This window comes from Meriones unguiculatus, chromosome 11 (assembly GCF_030254825.1).
Source record: "Meriones unguiculatus strain TT.TT164.6M chromosome 11, Bangor_MerUng_6.1, whole genome shotgun sequence".
In the NCBI taxonomy this organism is placed as follows: domain Eukaryota; kingdom Metazoa; phylum Chordata; class Mammalia; order Rodentia; family Muridae; genus Meriones; species Meriones unguiculatus.
Window position 1 is genome coordinate 9,543,838 of NC_083359.1, and position 19,180 is coordinate 9,563,017.

Genomic DNA, 19,180 nt, shown 5'->3' on the forward strand with positions numbered 1-19,180 from the left:
CTCGATGGTCACTTGTTTTCGGGAGGTAGAGCCCTCCCTCGCCACTCTGTACGTTGAGTTAACTGATTTTAACAAAGGCACACAGGAAGTGTAGAGTGGTCCCTATCTTAATGACAAAAACTTATGATTTTCCCATAGTTTTCCCTTTGCTATTAAGTAACTTCATACTGAGCCTTGGATAAGTTTCCTTATTTTATAAAGTATAATTTTATTTCTGTAGATGTTGTGAATAACCCCCTCTCCCTCTATAAATTTCATATAGCAATCATTAACCTGTACCTTCAATGAGGACAGCAGCTATGCTGACAGAGAGGAGGATAGTGATGAACTTGGCTCAAGGGGGTTGCCTTAGAGCTGAACTACCAAATTTGAGTGTTGTGGAGATGCCTCAGTGGTTAAGAACACTCAGTCGTGGAGGGGACCAGAGTTGATTCCCAGCACGCACATCAGACAGCTTAACACTGGCTGTTCCAGCTGTTGAGGATCTGGTGTCTTCTTCTGGTCTCTGGGTACCCTTACACACCTACACATAAATAAATAAAATAAATCCTTAAGGGAAAGTAAAGAAGGGCATGGTGGCATATTCCTTTAATCCCGGCATCCAGGAGTCAGAGGCAGGCAATTTCTGTGAGTTCCAGGACAGCTTGGTCTACATGGTGAGTTCCAGGATACATAGTGAGAGATCCTGTCTTTTTTTTTTTTTAGATTTTTAGTTTTTTGAGACAGGGTTTCTCTGTGTAACAGCCTTAGTTGTTTTGAAACTTGCTTTGTAGACAAGGCTGGCCTCAAACTCACAGAGATCTGCCTGCCTCTGCCTACCAAGTGCTGGGATTAGAGGCAAGTACCCCACTCAGCATGAGGTCCTGTCTTAAACAAATGGGCTGGAGAGATGGCTTTGTGGCTGCTCTTCCCGAAGTTCAGTTCCCAGCACCTGCGTGGTGGCGCACAATAGTATGTATCTCCAGTTCCAGGGGATCCAGCACCCTCTTCTGGCCTATCAGGGTGCTAGGTAGCATGTGCACAGACATACATACAAAAACAAAGTCATTGCCAAGCCGAAATTAAAGAAGACTTACAAGTTTCTTTATTCTAAGAATGATAGGTTTTTGACCCATTAAAGATGGTTTTGTATATGGTGTAAGATAAATGGTTAACTTTTTCTTTTACCTTATAGAAATAAAAATAATAAGTTATATAATTTATATAATAATAAATAATTATAATGAATATTATTGTTTATTATTGCTATTTGACAAATTCTCACTATGTAGCTGTGGCTTGCATTAGAACTTGCTATGTAGACCAAGCTGGCCTTGAACTCAGAGACCTAACTGCTCTTCACCATCATGTCCAGTACCCAACCTTATTTTCTTTCCACTAGATATCCAGTGTCTCAGCAGCATTTTCCCAAAACAAAAACTCTCTGTTCTTTTGCCACTGTATTGTCTTATAATTAACACTCTTGTCAAAACCAGTTGACCAGGCTAGAGGGGTGGCTCAGTGGTTAGGAGCACTGCTGCTATTCCAAAGCACCAGGGTCAGTTCTTAGCACCCACGTGGTGGCTCCACAGCCGTGTGTAACTCTAGTTCCAGGGCGCCCTAAGCCCTCTTCTGATTACCTCTTGCACTGCATGCATGTGGTGCATATATACAGGCGAAACATCCATACCCATAAAACAAAGAGAAATTAGGTTGATCCACAGTCAGGAAGACACTGCATGCTTAAGCTCACCTTATTTTCTTCTTTTTTCTTTGTCCACTGGAATGGGGCTGCCCATGGCAGGGTGACTTTTCACCTTATTTAACCTAACCTAGACAATCCCTCCCAGGTTTGCTAGGAGTTTATTGGTTTGTTTGTAGGTAGTTCTAGATCTTGGCAAGTTGACAGTTTTAGCATCACTGACTGACAGTGACTTAATTGTGATACAGTCCCTCTAATATACGCTACTGTTCCTTTCTTAGTTAAAATACATATTTTGACTTTCTCAGCATATTGTCTGTTCAGTTATTTTATTTAATCTAGACATGAAGCTTACTCTTCCCATTTGGTATTTTAAACAATTCTTCAGTGACTGGTATTAAATATAAGTCATTTTGAATGTGAGCCTATCCATAACAGCATTTCTAAGGCTTGAATTTCTGAGTCATCTCAGTAGCTCTGTAATTCAGAAAATGCTGACCTGCTTTGGCTTTTTTTTTTTTAGAATGGTAGATGGGAACTGACTGTATTTAGTCACTGTAGGTAGGGTTCTTTATCTTCTTTTTTGTCACATAGCCTCACTGAAAATTGAGAGCATTCATTTACCCAGTAAAGACTGAGCTTTTTGTTTATTAGGTAACATATAAATTCCTGGTTGGCTGAGTTTTACGTATTGGAAAAATGGTGTCTGAGGATAACATACGCATTGCAACATAGGAAGCTGGACTTGGTGTACAAATGTGTGTTGTATATTTTGGTCTTGGGCTTTCTTCCTTTCGTAGTAGCTGCAAAAGAGTGTTTCAGAATGGTTGCCATTGCGTTCCTCAGTGAAGGAGTTGGGTAATAACAAGCATATTTGAAACAACTTTATACTATTCTCTCATCTTCCAAACTCAGGGCTGGTTGCTTTTTTAATAACATAGTACTAATTTTTATAATTTCTGTTGTAGTCTAGTGTGAAAAAAGCCAGTATTAAAATTTTGAAAAATTTTGATGAAGCAATAATTGTGGATGCTGCAAGTCTGGATCCAGAAACTTTATATCAACGGACATATGCAGGGTAAGCATAACTTATATGTAGAATATAGCATCTTTTAATTTAAGAAAATATTTAATGCCCAGCATTTTCACATACCATGTAATATAGTTAATTTCTATATTAGGAAGCCAGGCGTATGGCCCACCTTTAATCCCAGCTCTTGAGACCAAGACAAATGGATCTTTGTGAAGTCTAGGTCAGACAGGGTTACGTAGTGAGATCTTGTCTCAAAAACAAAGCAAAACAAAGCCTGGCTCCGAGACTAGCAAGCCCAGAGAACCAGTGTTCATTCAGTTCTAGAACCATGGTGGAAGCATAGTTCTCTCTGGCCTCCAAAGCATGCTGTGGCACATGTATAGCTGCACTCACACATGTAGCAGGCACAAGTATAAGAACAGTAAATTTACGTACACAACACACACACAAAATTAAAGTCAGGCTCTGGAAGGCTTCATTCAGTTCTGTCTACTTCTCGGTATTCTGCGTAACCTGTTAGTGACTCAGATTTAACACTGCAACTTACTAAGGGCACAAATGAAGTGATACATGAAAAAAACTTAAAACAGTGTCTAATGTCTAGGACGTACGTGGTGCATCTCGACATACCGTTCCCACTGCTGTGTTCCAGATTGATGGATGACATCTTAGTCACGCACTGCGGTCCAGGCTGTCTGCTGTACATAGTCCATCCAGTTCACATTTGACCCTTTTTTTTTAAATTTGAAAGGGGTTTTCACTGTGTAGTGTTGACTGTCCTAGAATTCAGTACATAGACCAGGTTCACAGATATCTGCCTGCCTCAGCTTCCCAAATGCTGGGATTAGAGATATGTCCCAGCATGTCTGGCCATTTTAGTGTTTTTAAAGTCTTGATCTTAAAAGCAAAAATACACATAAAGTAAAAAAGGTGCTAGCATTACTTATGTGATAGAGCTAATACTTAGGAAACTGAGGTATTTCTTTGTGTTTGAGAATGTACTGGTTATTCTTTTGAGTCTAGAATGGTAAGACAATGGAACTTCACTAGACACAAATAAGTGACTTCTTGCTTAAGTGTGTTTGACTATATAAACTCTTGTAGATTTCTGTTTGTGTGTGATTGCCCTACTTGAAGTGCAACTCAACACATAAGCCGATGTAGATTTGATTACTTACCCTGTGCATTTGTGAAGGGATTTAATGCTTCTGTCAGAAATTAACAGTGGCATTTGGATGACTGAGAAGACTAGAAAAAACTTTTAGGAAAATAGAAAGATTAATCACATTGTCTATGAAAGTGCACATTGGCTGTGCCAACTTTATAGTAATTGTGTGTGTGTGGTTATATGATGTGTATATGTGAGCACACATGTCATGGGTGCAGATGTGTGGAGGTCAGAGTAATACTTTGTTGAGTTGGTTCTGTCGTTTTCACCATTATCTGGGTTTGAACTCTGGTTTCCAGGCTTGCTCCTAAAAGCACCTTTACCTACTGGGCCATCTTGCCTGTGTAGCTTTTGAGTAATGTTTAATGATTATAGTGGTCTTTTAAAAATGGTAGACAGAAACCAGTTGTGGTGACATACACCTTTAATCCGGTACTCAGGGAGAAAGAGGGAGGAAGATCACTATGAGTTTGAGGCCAGCCTAGTCTACAAAGTGAATCCAGGACAGCCAGGACAGTTACACAGAAAAACCCTCTCTTGAAAAAACAAAAATAAATAGATTAATAAATAGTTAGATAAGGTAGACAGCGTGCTTGCTGTGCAAGTATGTGGACCTGAGTCTGACCTTCATCGCCTACATGAGAGAACAGGCATGATGGGGAGAGTTGCATATTCCAACTGGAAGGGCAGAAGGATCCCTGGGCTCATTGGCTGTCTAGTCCAACTGAATCAACAAGCTCCAGGTTCAGTCAGGTTTAAGGCCTGGCTCAAAAAGTTTGGTGGATGAGCCAGTGATGTGGCTCGTTGGGTAAAAGCCACCTGAGCTCAGTCCCTGAGACCCACAGGCAGAAGAGAACTGACTTCTATGAGTCATCCTTCCTTTGTTCTATGTGTAGGTGCTTTGGTGTATGAGCTCCCCCTAACTACATGAATAAATACATTAGATACAAATTTAAAACAATTATAAATACAGTGGAAAATGATTGAAGAAGACACCTGAAATCAGCCTCTGGCCTACGCATGCACACAACACACACACACACATGCACTGAACAAGTACACACACATACATCCAAAAAGAGAAAAAGAAAATAGAGGACAATGTCCAAATGAACTCTTTCTTGAAGATAAAATTTACTCTTATGAAATTGCTTGTTTTCTTAGACCCTAACTTAAGAAAGTCAATTGGTAGTCAAACATAATGGCTCATGCAGATGTCTCTCTATAGCAAGTTCCAAGGCAGCCTGGACCACATAGAGATCCTGTCTCAAAAAAAAACAAAACAAAACCCAAAAAAACAAACAACTCCCACCTAGTCTCAGTTGCAAAATGTTTCATTTAATTTTTTGCATATAAAAACATATTAAATAATATATAAAATGGATCAGAAAAGAGAAGTCATCGTTTTTTTCATTGTCACATTTAATGGTTTCATTGTTAGTTTTAGTTTTATTTTTTTAGTACCAGTAAAGTTTTTTCCAAGGCAAGTACATTTGTGTCAGTTGGTGTACTGATGTACATACATGCCATATGAGACTCCTAGAAAGAGCATCTCTAAAATAAGATCGCTTTTCCAAAGTAAAATACAGAACCAGGAACATAGTCTTCTCTTCTTTTAACTTGTAACTTCGAATAAATAATTGTTGTTTGTTTTTTAAATAAAAAATGAGCTTGTTGCAGTAAATGCACATAGGCTTATTGTCTCCTCTAATCATTTACAAGTGATTATTTTCTCCCCTTCCTGTTGAAGGGGAGGTGTTGTTTTCTCCCTTCACTGTTAAACTGTCACAACACTTTCCACTGCTTGCTAAGAGATAATTGCTGTTATGCTCTGTTCTGTTCAGTGGTTTCATTCGTGAGTTTGGGGGAAGGTTTGGGTTAGTTGTTTTAGGTTTTTTTGGTTTGGTTTGGTTTGGGTTTTTTGTTTGTTTGTTTTTTGAGACAGGGCTTCTCTGGTTAGCCTTGGCTGTCCTGGAACCATCTGTCCACCTCTGCCTCCGGGGTGCTGGTATTAAAGGTGTTTGCCACCACTACCCACCCGGCTGGTTGTTGCAGTTAGGTTTTGTCTTGAGTGTTGAGGGCTGAGGCCAGGGTCTCCCTCACCTGTGCTAGCACACACTGTACTTCAGTGCTGTGGTGTCATCCCAGATTTATCATGTATTCCGACCATGTAGAGCAAGTCACACTTTTTTGTTTCTTCTTCTGCAAAATTGTCTTGGCTAGTCTATGTGGATTTTATAACTGAATCACCAACTGTTACATTTCATAAACCTTTCTGGGATTTTAAAGGGAATTCCATTGAATTATAAATTCTTTTAGTCTCATGAAAAGAGGTTCTATTTCAAAAAACCCTCACTTTGAATAACTTGAATTGTTATGGATTGTGCTTTCTGCTTTTGAGCTTTAGATGAGCTATTCAACATGTTCTGAATTTTAGAAACGATCTTTGTCTTTTTGTCTTGTTTAGGAAGATGTCTTTTGGGAGAGTCAGTGACTTGGGGCAGTTCATCCGAGAGTCTGAGCCTGAACCTGATGTGAAGAAATCAAAAGGTTGTATGTAGCAGCTTTTTATGTTTTCATATTAAGTTTTTGCTCACCTTAGATACTAACTCTAAGTAAAGCATTACTTAAGGTTTAAAGTGGTTGTAACTGCCTGGTTTTTACTGTGTTTATAGATAGATCTTCCTGTGTGGACTTTGTGTACCATACCTCTACAAAATCTCTTCCTTTATTGACCTTGACTTTGTCATTACAGAAAACACAGCAGTGGGAGAAATGTTGTTTTCCTTTTCATTTAAAGGTACACAGCTAGTCTAAGATGGCCTTGTGGCTTATCTAAGTGTGACCCTTTAGTTTATTAAATTTCCTCAGTTGCTGAAAATTATTGTGAACTGTGTATGGAAAATAATAAGTGGAAATCCAAATCCTTTTTCTAACAGAAGAGTGCCTTGGTCAGGTCTTAAGATTTAGACTAAAGATTTTTCTTTTCTTTTTTTTTTTTTTTTTTTTTTTTTTTGGTCTGTGTGGTATATGTACTTTAGTTCACTCACCCACACAGGCATGGGTGGAAACCAGAGGTTGATGCAGAAATCTTTTCCTTAATCACTTCTTCACTGTTTTAAAACAGGGTCTCTAACAAAACCTGAAACTTGGCTTTCAGCTAGACTGCCTGACTAATCAAGCCCACCCCAGCCTGTCTCCACCACCGCCTGCCCCAGCAGTGAGGTTACAGATGTGCACTGCTACACCCAATCGTCCATGTGGGTTCTGGGAATCTAAACACAGCAGGCTCTTTGCCCACTGAGCCCTCTCTTTAGCCCCTCAAGTTTGACTGTCTACCCCCTTCTGCATCCCCCTCCCCTTTTATTCTTTTTGAGACAGGGTCTTACTGTATAGCCCTAGCTGGACTGGAACTCACAGATATCTGTCCACCTCCGCCTCTGCCCTCTTGAATGCTGAGAGCATGTGTGTACCATCACACCTGGCTGTTCCTTTCAAGTCTTTTTCTCATAAACACGCATTCTTTGTGACTGAATCCAATTCTAAACAGTTGGTTCTCCCAGGAAAATTTTGGAAACAAATGTGGATCCATTCAGGTAACATCTAGAGCTTGTCACTGTGGTTGGATCAACTGTATTGTATTGAGTAAATGGTACTGATGTTGTGAAAAGGAAATGTCCTGCTCTGTTAGGTTTAAAGTAGGAGATGTTGCGGTCTTCTTTTTGCAGTCTTCTTTTAAAAGCACCGCCTTCCTTGGTGCTTTATCTATGTTTAAATGCAATTTTATAGATACATATTTCTCCTTTTAATGTGTGTGTAATGTTCAGTGTGTGAGTGCGTGTCTGTGCCTCCTCTCCACTCTACCATAGGAGCACTAGGATTGCACACACCAGCACACCTGGTCGTCCCATGGTCCTGGGTTGGATTCAGGCTCTCACCCTGCCACAGCCAGTGCTTCATGCTGGGCCGTCTCCCGATTTCTTAGTGCAGTCATATTTAGATAAATATTTTGATGAGTGATTTGCTCTTTTCAGATATGCATTTTCAAAGAAAAAGTGTAAAAGTTACTGAAGCGATAAAGAACAGAGGGTCTGCTTTCTAGTTGACTTTATCCATTTATTTCCTGTGTCATCAGAGGTGTCTAAGTTGTTTCACCAAAAAGAGTATAGAGAATAAAGAAAAATGTAAAACATTTTTTTTCAGTGCTGGGGACCACACCAAGTTTCTGGTACGTGCTAAGCAGTGTTCTGTTACTGAGCTGCGCCCATAGCCCAAAAAGTTTTTGAGTTCTCCTTAGTCTCTGCTCATCCTAATTATTCAACCTCTTTATATCATCCATTCTAAAAAGTAATGAAGTGTCTACTGTGCCTGTGGCCTCAGTACATAGGAGAGAACAGGCACTCTGTTTTCTCTATGTAGCTCTGTAACTCATGTGATAGTGGAGGAGACAGTAAACAGATAAACACAGTTTACGCATGTGCTTAATAATTAGCTATAAGCCATAGCTAAGTGCAAGGTAAGGGATTGTCAGAGAAGTGGGAAGCAGTATTTAAAAGGTAATCTGCAGGAAGGTTAGCTTTGGCTTAGGGTGGGCCAAGGTTCCAGGAAGAGAGAGGTTTCGGTCCAGCGTGGGCTCAGATGAAGGAACAAGTAGAGGACTAAATTGGAGCATACCATACCTTATGATCAAGGGACAAGACCAGTGCTGGTATGCGGAGTAGAATGAGCAGAGAATGGCGGATGGTGGTGGCGACAGCTGCAAAGATTAGAGGGTGATGGAGACTCGTGGCATGTTGGATTAGAGACGTGACGTGACATGACTTTTGTATGAAGGAATCGTTCTGGCAGCCATTTGGAAGTAGATCATAGCAGCCTCAGAGAAGAAGTGCAGAAGCATCTTGCCAGTTCCTAAGTGATGAGTGGTGGTGCTTATGAGCTAGGTGCACAGTAGGGGAGCAGTTTGATTGGTGTTATGGTAGGTCAGGCAACAGGATTTCGTCTCTGCTAGCAATTCCGTTCATTAAGATAATTATGGTTTTTGTTTGTTTAAACTGGAGTTTTATTTTATGTGTGTGAGGGTTTTTTGTTTTCTTTTGTTTTTGCCTGCATGTGTGTATGTGTACCATATGCATGCCTGATGCCCATGGTGGGCAGAAGAGGGTTCAGGTTTTTTGAAATTGGAATTGCAAATGATTGTGAACCACCATGTGGTACTGGGAACTGAACCCAGATCCTCTGTAACAGCAACAGGTGCTTGTAACCTCTGATCCAATTCTCCATCCTGTTACCTGAATTTTTAATCAAGACAGCATATGAAATAACGACTAGGAATTTATGCACTTTGAGTAAGCACATCTGTATACACTGCTTCTTCCTTTGGTTGTCAAGATGGCTCTTTAAGCCACATGTTTTTTTGTTTGTTTTGTTTTTTGGTGATATAGGAGCATAAAGATTAAATGTGTTACACTCGGAAAATACTTCCGTCATCCTAAGTGCTAGGCACTATGCCAAACGCCAGATCAGTTTTTCTCTGAGTTAGTTCCTTTATTAGGCCTCTGACTTGTTAAACATGTCAGGCTAATTAATGCCTGACATTTTTCTAATTATGTTACTCAGCTTAATCTCCATGGCAGGTCTTCTAAACTGGAAAGTACAGATTTTGGTAGGAAATATTTGTGTGTAGTGTTGCTTAAGGGCCGTCCATTGTCAGTGTGGTGGTGCACCCCTTTAATCCCAGCATGTACGCGCTTCACTGCCTCATCGTCCAGCTCTTCCTCCTCTGGCACCCTGTCGCACTGGAAATCAAATCTGTCCTTCCTACTGTAGCCTGTGATCACCCCTTCTGGCCCTTGCAGTGCTACTGTAAACCATTCTTTTTTTCACAAGCCAAGCTCTCATTGAGTTATCCTTTGCAGTGCTGGAGTTGCCTTCACAGGGCCTTTTGTGGTTGCTGCCCTGCTGTGGTTTATGTACAGTGATTGGCTTCTCCTCATCTCAGCATTATCTCTTCACACAAGCTTTTCCTGCCCACCGCACTACTGTTGTAGTTTCTTCCTCTTGTGTAACTGCAACAGTAGCACTCAAGGGTGTTGTCTTATCTTTATTTGACAATATATTCCTTGTTTTTAAAACTGTGCCTACCAGATATTAATCAACATTTGTTGATAGATGACTTTTAAAATTTAATTGGTGATTATTTGAGTGATAAAATTACTGGCTGTATCTTTTTTATTTCAGAACAAAGTCATTTTTTAAGCTTGGTTGCCCTTTTCACGGACATGTATGTTTTCTTATCTGCATAACCTTTTTGTCTGCAGATACTCAAAAGAAGTTCTTCCTTATTGCTTAACTAAACCGTGGGTACTTACTGGAAGTTTCAAGCTCATACAGTTCTTAGTTGATGCATCTGTGTATCTGCTTACCCTTCTACAGATGAAGAAACTGGGGCTAAGGAGACTGTGGTTTTAGGAATCACTTAGCACATTATTGGGTGTCCTGTCATAAAATAATCTTAACAAAAGCAACTAAGGGAGAAAGGGCTCCTTCTGTCTCACAGTCAAGGGTGCATTCCCTCATGGCAGGGAACTTGAAGCAGCTGGCGAGAGTTTTTATAGTTCAGCTCACTCTCCTCGGCCTTCCTTGCTAAAGACAGCTGGACGGGGTTTTTGTCATTTATTGGCCTGTAATTCTGATTTGGCTTTAGAAACCCTGGTTAGTTTAGAGAAAGTTGCTCAGGCTGGCAAGATGGCTCAGTGGGTAAAGGTGCTTGCCATGTAAACCTGGCAACCTCAGTTCAGTCTCCAGGACTCATGCCAACTCCACAGACTTGCTCTCTGATCTCTCTGGTCAAAGCATAACCATGCCCCTGCCCCTCAGTAGTAGTGGTAGTAGTAGTAATAACAATAATAATTAATATTAAGTTTTTTTTAATTAAAAAAAGGCTTGTGGGTCTCTTAGAGGTTTTTGAGAATGTGAGAACTTTTATTTAAAGGCAAACAAAGTAAGTTGAGAAGTTATATTTAAAAAAAAATACTGGGTGGGTTGGAAGATGGCTCAGAAGTTAAGAGCACTTCCTACTCTTGCAGAGAACTTCAGTTCAGTTCCCAGCAGTCGAGGGTTTGACTCAGCCATCAATAACTCCAACTCCAGGGGATCTGTTGCTTCTGGCCTCTGTGCACACCTGCACTCACATGCATGTACACATACATGCACACACATACACAATTTAAAAATAATAAAAAATAGCCAGGTGTGGTGGCTCATGCCTTTAATCCCAGCATTCGGGAGGCAGAAGCCTCTGATTGAGGCCAGCCTGGTCTACAGAGAATGTTCCAGACAGTCAAAGCTATACACAGAGAAACCCTGTCTCAAAACAACAATAGTAATAAATCTTAAAATAATACCAAGAAGGAATAATAAAGATGTGAACATGTGTTCACCCCGACACACCTTTTTGGGAGAGTCCTGCTATGCATCATTAAGGAAATTAAACTCCTTAACTTGTAGGTATTGAGTTTCAGAGCTGACTGCTGTCCAGAAGTATTTCTTTGGTGGGAAATTTGAAAGAAATGAAGTGAGATAAGATGTTAGCAGGAATTGGAAGGAAGAGTCAAGACTGAAGGTTGAAAGTCAAGAGATTGCACTCTAAAGGTGAAATTTTATGTGATGAGGAAGGTAGCCTGGGAGGTGTTGATTTTTTTTTTATTTCATTTTATTTTTTGAACATTATTGTATTGTAATGAACCCAAAATCCTCGTGCATAATAGGCAAGTATCCTACCACTGAACAGTATTCCCCTCCCTACATTACAGGGTTTTTTGTTTGTTTGTTTGGCGGTTTTCGGTTTCTCTGTTTAATAGCCCTGGCTGTCTTGGACTTGCTTTGTAGACCAGATTAGCTTTAAACTCACAGAGACCTGTCTGCCTCTGCCTCCTGAGTGCTGAGATTAGAGGTGTGTGCCACCACGCCCGGCTTTAGGTTACTTTTTTTAATGTGAATTCTTGGAATGAAAAAAAAATATATGGTATTAAATAAAAGAGACAGAAGCAAATAAGGTTGGGTAGGAGGCAATAAGCTTGGTTAGAATATGTTAGATCTTAGATGCTTATAGATCATTTAGAAGTATAAATTTGGCATCAAAAGAGGACGTTCTTGGATTATTGGCATAGAGGAAGTTTAAAGCCATAGGAGGGGATGAGGTGCATCAAAGGGTATGTGTTAATGAAGGAGTTTGACAGTATTATCTTGAAGAAGTGGTAGAAGGAGGCAAATACCTGGGCACTGGAAAGCAGTAGACTGTCAGCAAAGCAGACTGTCCACCTGTGTAAGTCCACAGGTGAGATACAGAATAGCGTGTTAAGTAGGTAATTCAGCAGCCCCATGAGATTTTAATCATTTTTTTATGACCTATTGCCTCTGCTTGGCATAATTGATGATCAGACTAGTATTTAAAACGTTAAGTGGAAGGTCGAGAGATGACTCAGTGGTTAAATGCTTCCTGTTCTTGTGGAAGACTGTAATCTGTTTTCCAGCATCCCCATGGGGCTCAAAACCTCCTGTAACTGTAGCTCCAGGGGATCCTGCACTCATGTGCACAGACACATAGTAACAAATAAATGGCTCTTTTGTTGTTTTGTTTTCTTGAGAGGGGTGTTTACTTACTCTGTAGCTCTGGCTGTCCTGGAACTCACTATGTAGAACAGGCTAGCCTCATCCATCTGGCCTCTGCCTCCAAGTGCTGAGATTAAAGGTGTGTACCACCACCACCTGGCAATTTTTTTTTAAAGCAAAACCTTCAATAATAAAAAATTACTGGAGGAAAAATATCTGAATTTTGTATTTTTTATGAACGGTGAGTCTAGGCTCATCTCAGTTATTGAACCTTAAGAAGTAAACTTGTAGAGCTTGAGAGCTGGATCAGGGAGTAAGGGCATCTGGCCAAACCTGACAACCTTTGTTGTCATGTGGTGGAGGAAAGAACCAGTTTCTTCAGAAGCATTTTAAAGTTTCACGGAGTTATTATAAATACTGTTATGGAGGCAATATAAGCTGTTTTTATTAATGGTGTTTTTCATGGGAGCACACTGGGAAAGAATATGCAGGACTCAGTGGTTACTCCTGAAAATATTTGTAATGTAAGATTACGCTTGAAATCCATATTCATTTTGGCTTTGTTTACTAGGATTCATGTTCTCACAAGCTATGAAGAAGTGGGTGCAAGGAAATACCGATGAGGTAAGTCTTCAGTATGTTCTTATGGAAGCAGGAGGCCTACGCTTGGCTAAGGAAGCTCACATTCTCTTCCTGTGGCTTCTTTGACGGCAGACCACATCAGCGCTGGCTTTCTTATTCAGGCTGTAACGAGAAAGGCTCCTCTTAGCGTTTAATAAGCACCTTGTGTTAACAGTAAAAGTATCTTCAGTCCAGAAAAACTCTGGCCACTGAAACATAAATATAGCCTCAGATTTCCACCACCACAGCAGCTCATTAGTGCAGAGACAAACGCTGAGGGTTTTGTTTTGTTTTGTTTTTGTCAGTTCAGTTGGGGAAGCTTATCTTTGGAATAGTTAAGGACGTTGAGAGATGAGAGTGTTAAAGTCTTTTGACCATCAGACATGGAAAGTAGTCATGGTGTTGTCTCCTCGGTAGCTGACCCTGTGAGACAGTGAATGTCGTGCTAGTATGTCATAGCCAAAGGTGCCCAGATTCTTTGACATATGGGAAGGTACTTTTTATCCAAATGATGAGCATATTCAGAAGACTGATTATGTGTATCTTGATCCTCCTAATGAATGGTTATTACCAACAGTTTGAATCACTTTTTTCAGGCCCAAGAAGAGCTAGCTTGGAAGATTGCGAAAATGATAGTGAGTGATGTTATGCAGCAGGCACACTATGATCAACCATTAGAGAAATCTACAAAGGTGAGGACTACCTGTGTTCTGACCTAGCCGTTTGTTGTTGTTTGTTTGTTTGCCTCTCTGGCCCCCAAACGAGTTTGCTAGCATGTCCCCTGTGCCCACTTTTTATGACTGCTGGGTATTTGACCTCTGAGCCTCTTCATTTCATTTCATTTCAGGTTAGCTATCTGGTGCCTGTGTTTCTAGGAACTCTCCTGTCTCTACCTTCTATCTTGCCTCGGGCATGCTGGAATTACAGATTTTTGCTGCTACATTCTATTTTACGTTGTTGTGCAGATCCAAACGTCTGTTCTCATACTTACATGGCAGTATTTTATCCAGTGAGCTGTCTTTCCAGCTTGAACCTGGAACTCATTGGGGTCCTCCTCTCTGCTGTGCCTGGCTTGTTATGTGGATCCTGGAAATAGGAACTCAAACTTTCACGTTTACACAGTAACCACTTCACCAACAGAGCCATGTTCCCAGTGTCGAAGTTGGGTGATTTTCCTGAGTCTCTCTGTAGCCCAGGCTACCCCTTTTGAATTCATTCTAAGGAGGGTTACATTCATGAGCCAGTACACCCAGCTGTGTTCATATTCTTTGTGAAAGTTTTCTACTACTCCTGTACTCTGTTCACATTTAAGCAAAAAGAAATCTTGGAAAAATTTATCCGCAAGGGTCTTTTGTTTTAACAAGCACAGGTCTCAGGCGTGCTAGGAGGGTGTTCTTCCTGACCTATATGTGTCCTGTGCATCCTCAGCAATGTGGATGCTTTTAAATTGGACAAAGTCCAGCATCGATCTTGCCCTGCTGGTTGTTAGCTGGCCTTCTTAGCAGTGTCAAGAACAGAGCTTGTTTAACTGTGAACTTCTCTCTGAGCTGCTTCAGGTCGAAGCCCTGCTTCCTCTTTAAAGTGCAGACTCTTCTCTGTGTGAGGGGGATTATTTTTGTCAAACTTAAACTGGTCAAGAGTGAGCTAAAAGGTGTGATTCTTCATCATCTTTCTGATCAGATGTTTGAAGATAAGGAAATGTTTTAAAAGCCATTTTGGAACCCAGATGTTTAAGATTCAGGCTTTTCATTTGAGTATTGTGTGCTTGTATTTTGTTGCCATTTGCTTTTCGTTTTTAGGATAAGTAAACATGTGCATATGTCTGTGTGGTGTAGGGAGAAAGGAGAGAGAAACTGAGCTTACTAGACCTTATCTTTGAGGTGTTGAGGTGTCTTGTACTTCCTGTCTCAGAATCAGCAGTGCACTGGTATGTAACAGAACGTGAAACCAGGAGAATTGAGAAGGGGAAGAAGGGCAGGAGGGAGTGTGTGTGTGGTGAGAGGAGGAGAAAGAGAGAATTGAACTTGCTAGGCCTCTTGAATCAGGGCCTCCTGAATGCTGTACTGCTTCCCAGCCTGTACCATGTCAAAAAATTAAAAAAAGAGAATTTTTGGGCTAGGGAGATGGCTCAGTGGTTAGAAGCACTGTCTGTTCTAGAGGACTTGGGTTCAGTTCTCAGTACCCACGTAGCAGCTCACAACTATCTAACTCTAGTTCCAGGGGATTCAACACCCTTACACAGATATACATGTAGGCAAAACACCAGTGCACATAAATTTTTTTTTTTTAATGAGAACATTGATAGAATATAGAGATGGCTCAGTTGGTGAAGTGCTTTGGACTTGCGTTTGATCCTGGAACCCACATTAAGAAGCCAGATGCAGTGGCATTTGTTTATAACTGCTCTAGCTAATTGCTGAGCTCCCGGCTAGAGTCTCTGTCTCAAAAAACAAGGCTTTTACACAATGTGCACACAAGTGCACATGCATACACACACACACACACAGACAGAGACAGAGAGAGAGAGAATAGTTTCATTCATTCTCCTAACCATTGTCCAAACAGAAAAATAAAAGTGGGTTCTCAGCTTCTGTAAGCTCCTGTTAACTCAGGAATATCTGAGGATAATTAATACTTTGTGTCACAGGGAGTTTCAGTTGTGCCCTAAGCTCTGGCACACAGGGAGGGCTGTGGATATGCTGGGCGTTTTTTTCATCTGTGCTGATAATGTGTCACTTATTACAGGAATATACCTTACCTTTTTCTTTTGTTTTCTCCTTTTTTTTTTTTTCCAGCTATGACTCAAAACCAGAGATAAGGAAATCTGATTTTGAAAAATAAGAACTTTTCCCTTTGGTTGGATTCCTCAACACAGCCGATGAAAACGGAGCACTGCATTTCTTTTCACTGCTAGATCACTGTTGTTTCCAAGAAAGAATGGGAGACAGTCCGAGAGCTGTTGTTCAATATAGGCATAGGTGCACGTGATGGTAACACAGTGAGTCACGAGATACACAGTGGTGAAATCCCCACAGTTAGTTTTCCAGTGGCCATAACCCACTATGAGAGAGTTACCCGCTGGAGTAGACAGGGACCACATCCTATGTGAGGCCAAGAAACGTGAGTCGGTGTGCGGTCCTCATGCTTGCGACAGAGCCCACCCTTAGTGTCAGAAAGCATGAAACAGAGGTGCTTTGTTCTTGTCCTCAAATTCCCAGGTGAGTCAGTCCTACCTGGAGCACGCAGCTCCAAGTGGCAGTGTGGGCCAGCAGCTTGTGGAGCAGGCGACGGCTCCTTGTGTAGTCTTCCTTCAGAGGCAGTGATTGAGAAAGAAGCTGATAAGCCATGGGCAAGGCTCAGTGATGTCACCCTTCTCTTTGGTGACAGAACGTAGTTTCCACATCTCACTCACTCCTGAGATGTTATATCCTTAAAGCTAGTCCCTCCTCTGGTAACAAAGTGCAAATTTAGTTTACTGTGAGCGTCAAGACCCATTCCTCAACAGGAACACTATGCTCCAGATGCTTCATTCCCTTTTCAGAATACACATGGAAAAAAATTATCACTCCAGTTTTTCCCATGTAGTACTTGGAACACATTCTCAGATTTTATTTTTATTTTTATTTTTAATAAACTGGGGAATGAAGCACTCACTGTAGTGTCTCCCCAAGTCTTCACTGTGAGTGGGAAATGTGCAGTTGCCTTTTCCCTTCCTGTCTTCAGACAGCAGGAGACTCACTCTGCCCTTCTGCTTTGCACCCGTGGCCCAGCCGTTGCTGGGGCCAACCATTTGGTAAGCACACTCCCCCGGCCACAGGGTGCCAGTGCTTCCTTGTGTGTGACAGTTTAGAGAGAAAGGAAGTTTTCTTAGGTGTTAATGCTTTTGCTCAGAACTTGCAAAAGAATATATGTTTGTGTGTGTATGTATATATATATATATATATTTGTATATATATATAAAATTATTAATCACCTCTGTCCTTGGGAAAGTCTTGAATGAATAGAAAATTTATTTCATTGCAATATTGATTGTATAGAGGCACACTGTTCATCAACAGAAGGAGCAAAAAGGCTGTGTAAAAGTTTTTGGTACTATGTACCAACTCTGTTATTCTAAAGTATTCATGTACTTAAACCATATTCTATTTAATTGTGTTTGATTTTAAATATATATATGAATTATATTTAAAATGGTGTCAACTTCCTGCTTTCAGGGCATTTATGGCTCTTCTATTGAAATATATTGAATCTTCCTAATATTTCCATTTGCTTTACAAAACCCCGGAACATGACCCACTACTGGACATAGCCTTGTGTTTGGATGTAGTCATAGAGGGGAGGTTTTTATTGGTGTATGTGCTGTGGTGGCTCATTTTGTTCTATTCACAAAGTATTTCTATTCATTTCACACTGCTTCAAACTTCTAAGTGAAAAGCAATGTAAAGGTCATAGAGTAAAATGTGATTCTGAGTGATTCCTTTTGCCTCTGCATGTTTTAGAGTAAAAAATTCTGTAATACTCTCAGATATTTAAGCTAGTGGGGTTTGTTAAAATATTTTCTAGTGATTTCTTTGTGTGCATTTTGTGTTTCTGAGCTGGAGATGTCAGTTTTTGTAAGCTATGTCTAAGAGGAAAGAGCAAGCCTGAGATTGTTTTGTTTTCTGCTCTCTGCTGTGAGATACAAAAGTAGAGGGACCCAAAACAATTAGACCAGTTGTGTGTTAGATCCTTGTACTCATTTTAAATCCTCAAAAGATTCACCTAAAGTTGAGCCCCACTGTGTTCCAGGTTCTATGCAATGGATCCAAAATGATTCCCTGGCAGGGTTTTTAAAATCTGAGAAAGCAGTTGAATTTCATGCCATTGACGTCAGCAGATTGTTAAAGGTCAACCCACTAATGAGAAAGTGACAGCACTGTAATTTGCCTTATAGGAATTTCATCATTCCTATAAAATAGGAACATGAAAGTTGGGTGTCAGCCAAGTCCAGTGAAGAGCAAAGAAACAGGAAACAACTTTTTTTTTCCTGGATGGGTTCCAGTATTTGTTAAGGCTTTATTAATTTATTTTTTTTTGAGATGTAAATTGTTTATATTGCTGGAGCTTTTGACTTGTTCCATAGATATTTTATGAGGAGTTTGCTCTAAACTGTATGTAGACAATTATAAACTTCATTGCTGTTGTTTTCAGCTTTTGAGACAAGGTTTCAGCCTCCCAAATTCAGGGATTATAGGCACAGCCTCCATGCCAGCTTCTTTGCTGGTTTGTTTCAGTATCACCAACTGAGCACCTGATGTAGCAACTGACCCCAAAGGCACTGTTGAGACTCACTCAGCACCCTCAGTGGCCTTTTCACCGTCTTCACTCTTCTCTAGCATGCCAGGGATGTGCTAGTTGAAATGCCCGAAGATGATTCTGTAGTTTAAGGCTTTTGCATGAAGGAGAAATATTGATCATCACCTGGAAAACTGTCCTGATGAACAAGCCTGAAAGATAGAAGACTTTGGCGAGCCCAAGGACCTCACTGGGTTCTCCGTCAAGTCCTATATCCTTGCCTTGGTCTTCATTCATCCTTAGGGTGTGTTTAGAATGCATCTGGATTTTTTTGTTTGTTTTGTGTTTTTTTGAGACAGGGTTTCTCCTTGTAGCTTTGGCTGTCCTGGACTCTCTTTGTAGACCAGTCTGACCTCAAACTCACAGAAATCCGCTTGCCTCTGCCTCCCCGAATGCTGGGATTATAACAGGCGCTACCGCTGGAAATTTTCTTTTCTTTTTTTTTTTTTTTTTTTTTTTTTAAAAACATGAACCTGCAGTGACTTGTGAGTACATGCAACAGAAGGGATCTTGGTTAAAGTACTACCACAACTCTAAAACGTAGTGACCGTGTGTTTGGCACATGCTTAATGGCTGTGACATTTTGGAGCAGCATTTCTCTGTACTAAGCTTGTCTTTGTTATCTTGTGTGTACTGTCAAGATGCAAAATGTTCAATCCTCTTAGTGAGAAGTTATTCAGGATGTAGAAAGACCCCTGGCATGTTGCAGGATGGTCACCATCAAAACTCATGC

At 40.6% G+C, this 19,180-nt stretch overlaps 1 protein-coding gene across 2 annotated transcripts in view; it reads left to right on the forward strand.

The window, feature by feature from the left end:
- Akap10 (A-kinase anchoring protein 10) overlaps positions 1 to 18,905 on the forward strand; it is a 55,627-nt gene extending 36,722 nt beyond the window's left edge. For both annotated transcript variants that reach the window (XM_021639169.2, XM_060363572.1), the window contains exons 11-15: positions 2,650 to 2,759; positions 6,350 to 6,432; positions 13,064 to 13,116; positions 13,710 to 13,805; positions 15,909 to 18,905. In XM_021639169.2, the coding sequence (XP_021494844.1) occupies positions 2,650 to 2,759; positions 6,350 to 6,432; positions 13,064 to 13,116; positions 13,710 to 13,805; positions 15,909 to 15,914 (348 nt within the window). In that variant the 3' untranslated portion in view covers positions 15,915 to 18,905. The remainder of the gene's footprint in view (positions 1 to 2,649; positions 2,760 to 6,349; positions 6,433 to 13,063; positions 13,117 to 13,709; positions 13,806 to 15,908) is intronic.
- Positions 18,906 to 19,180: the final 275 nt, after the last annotated feature.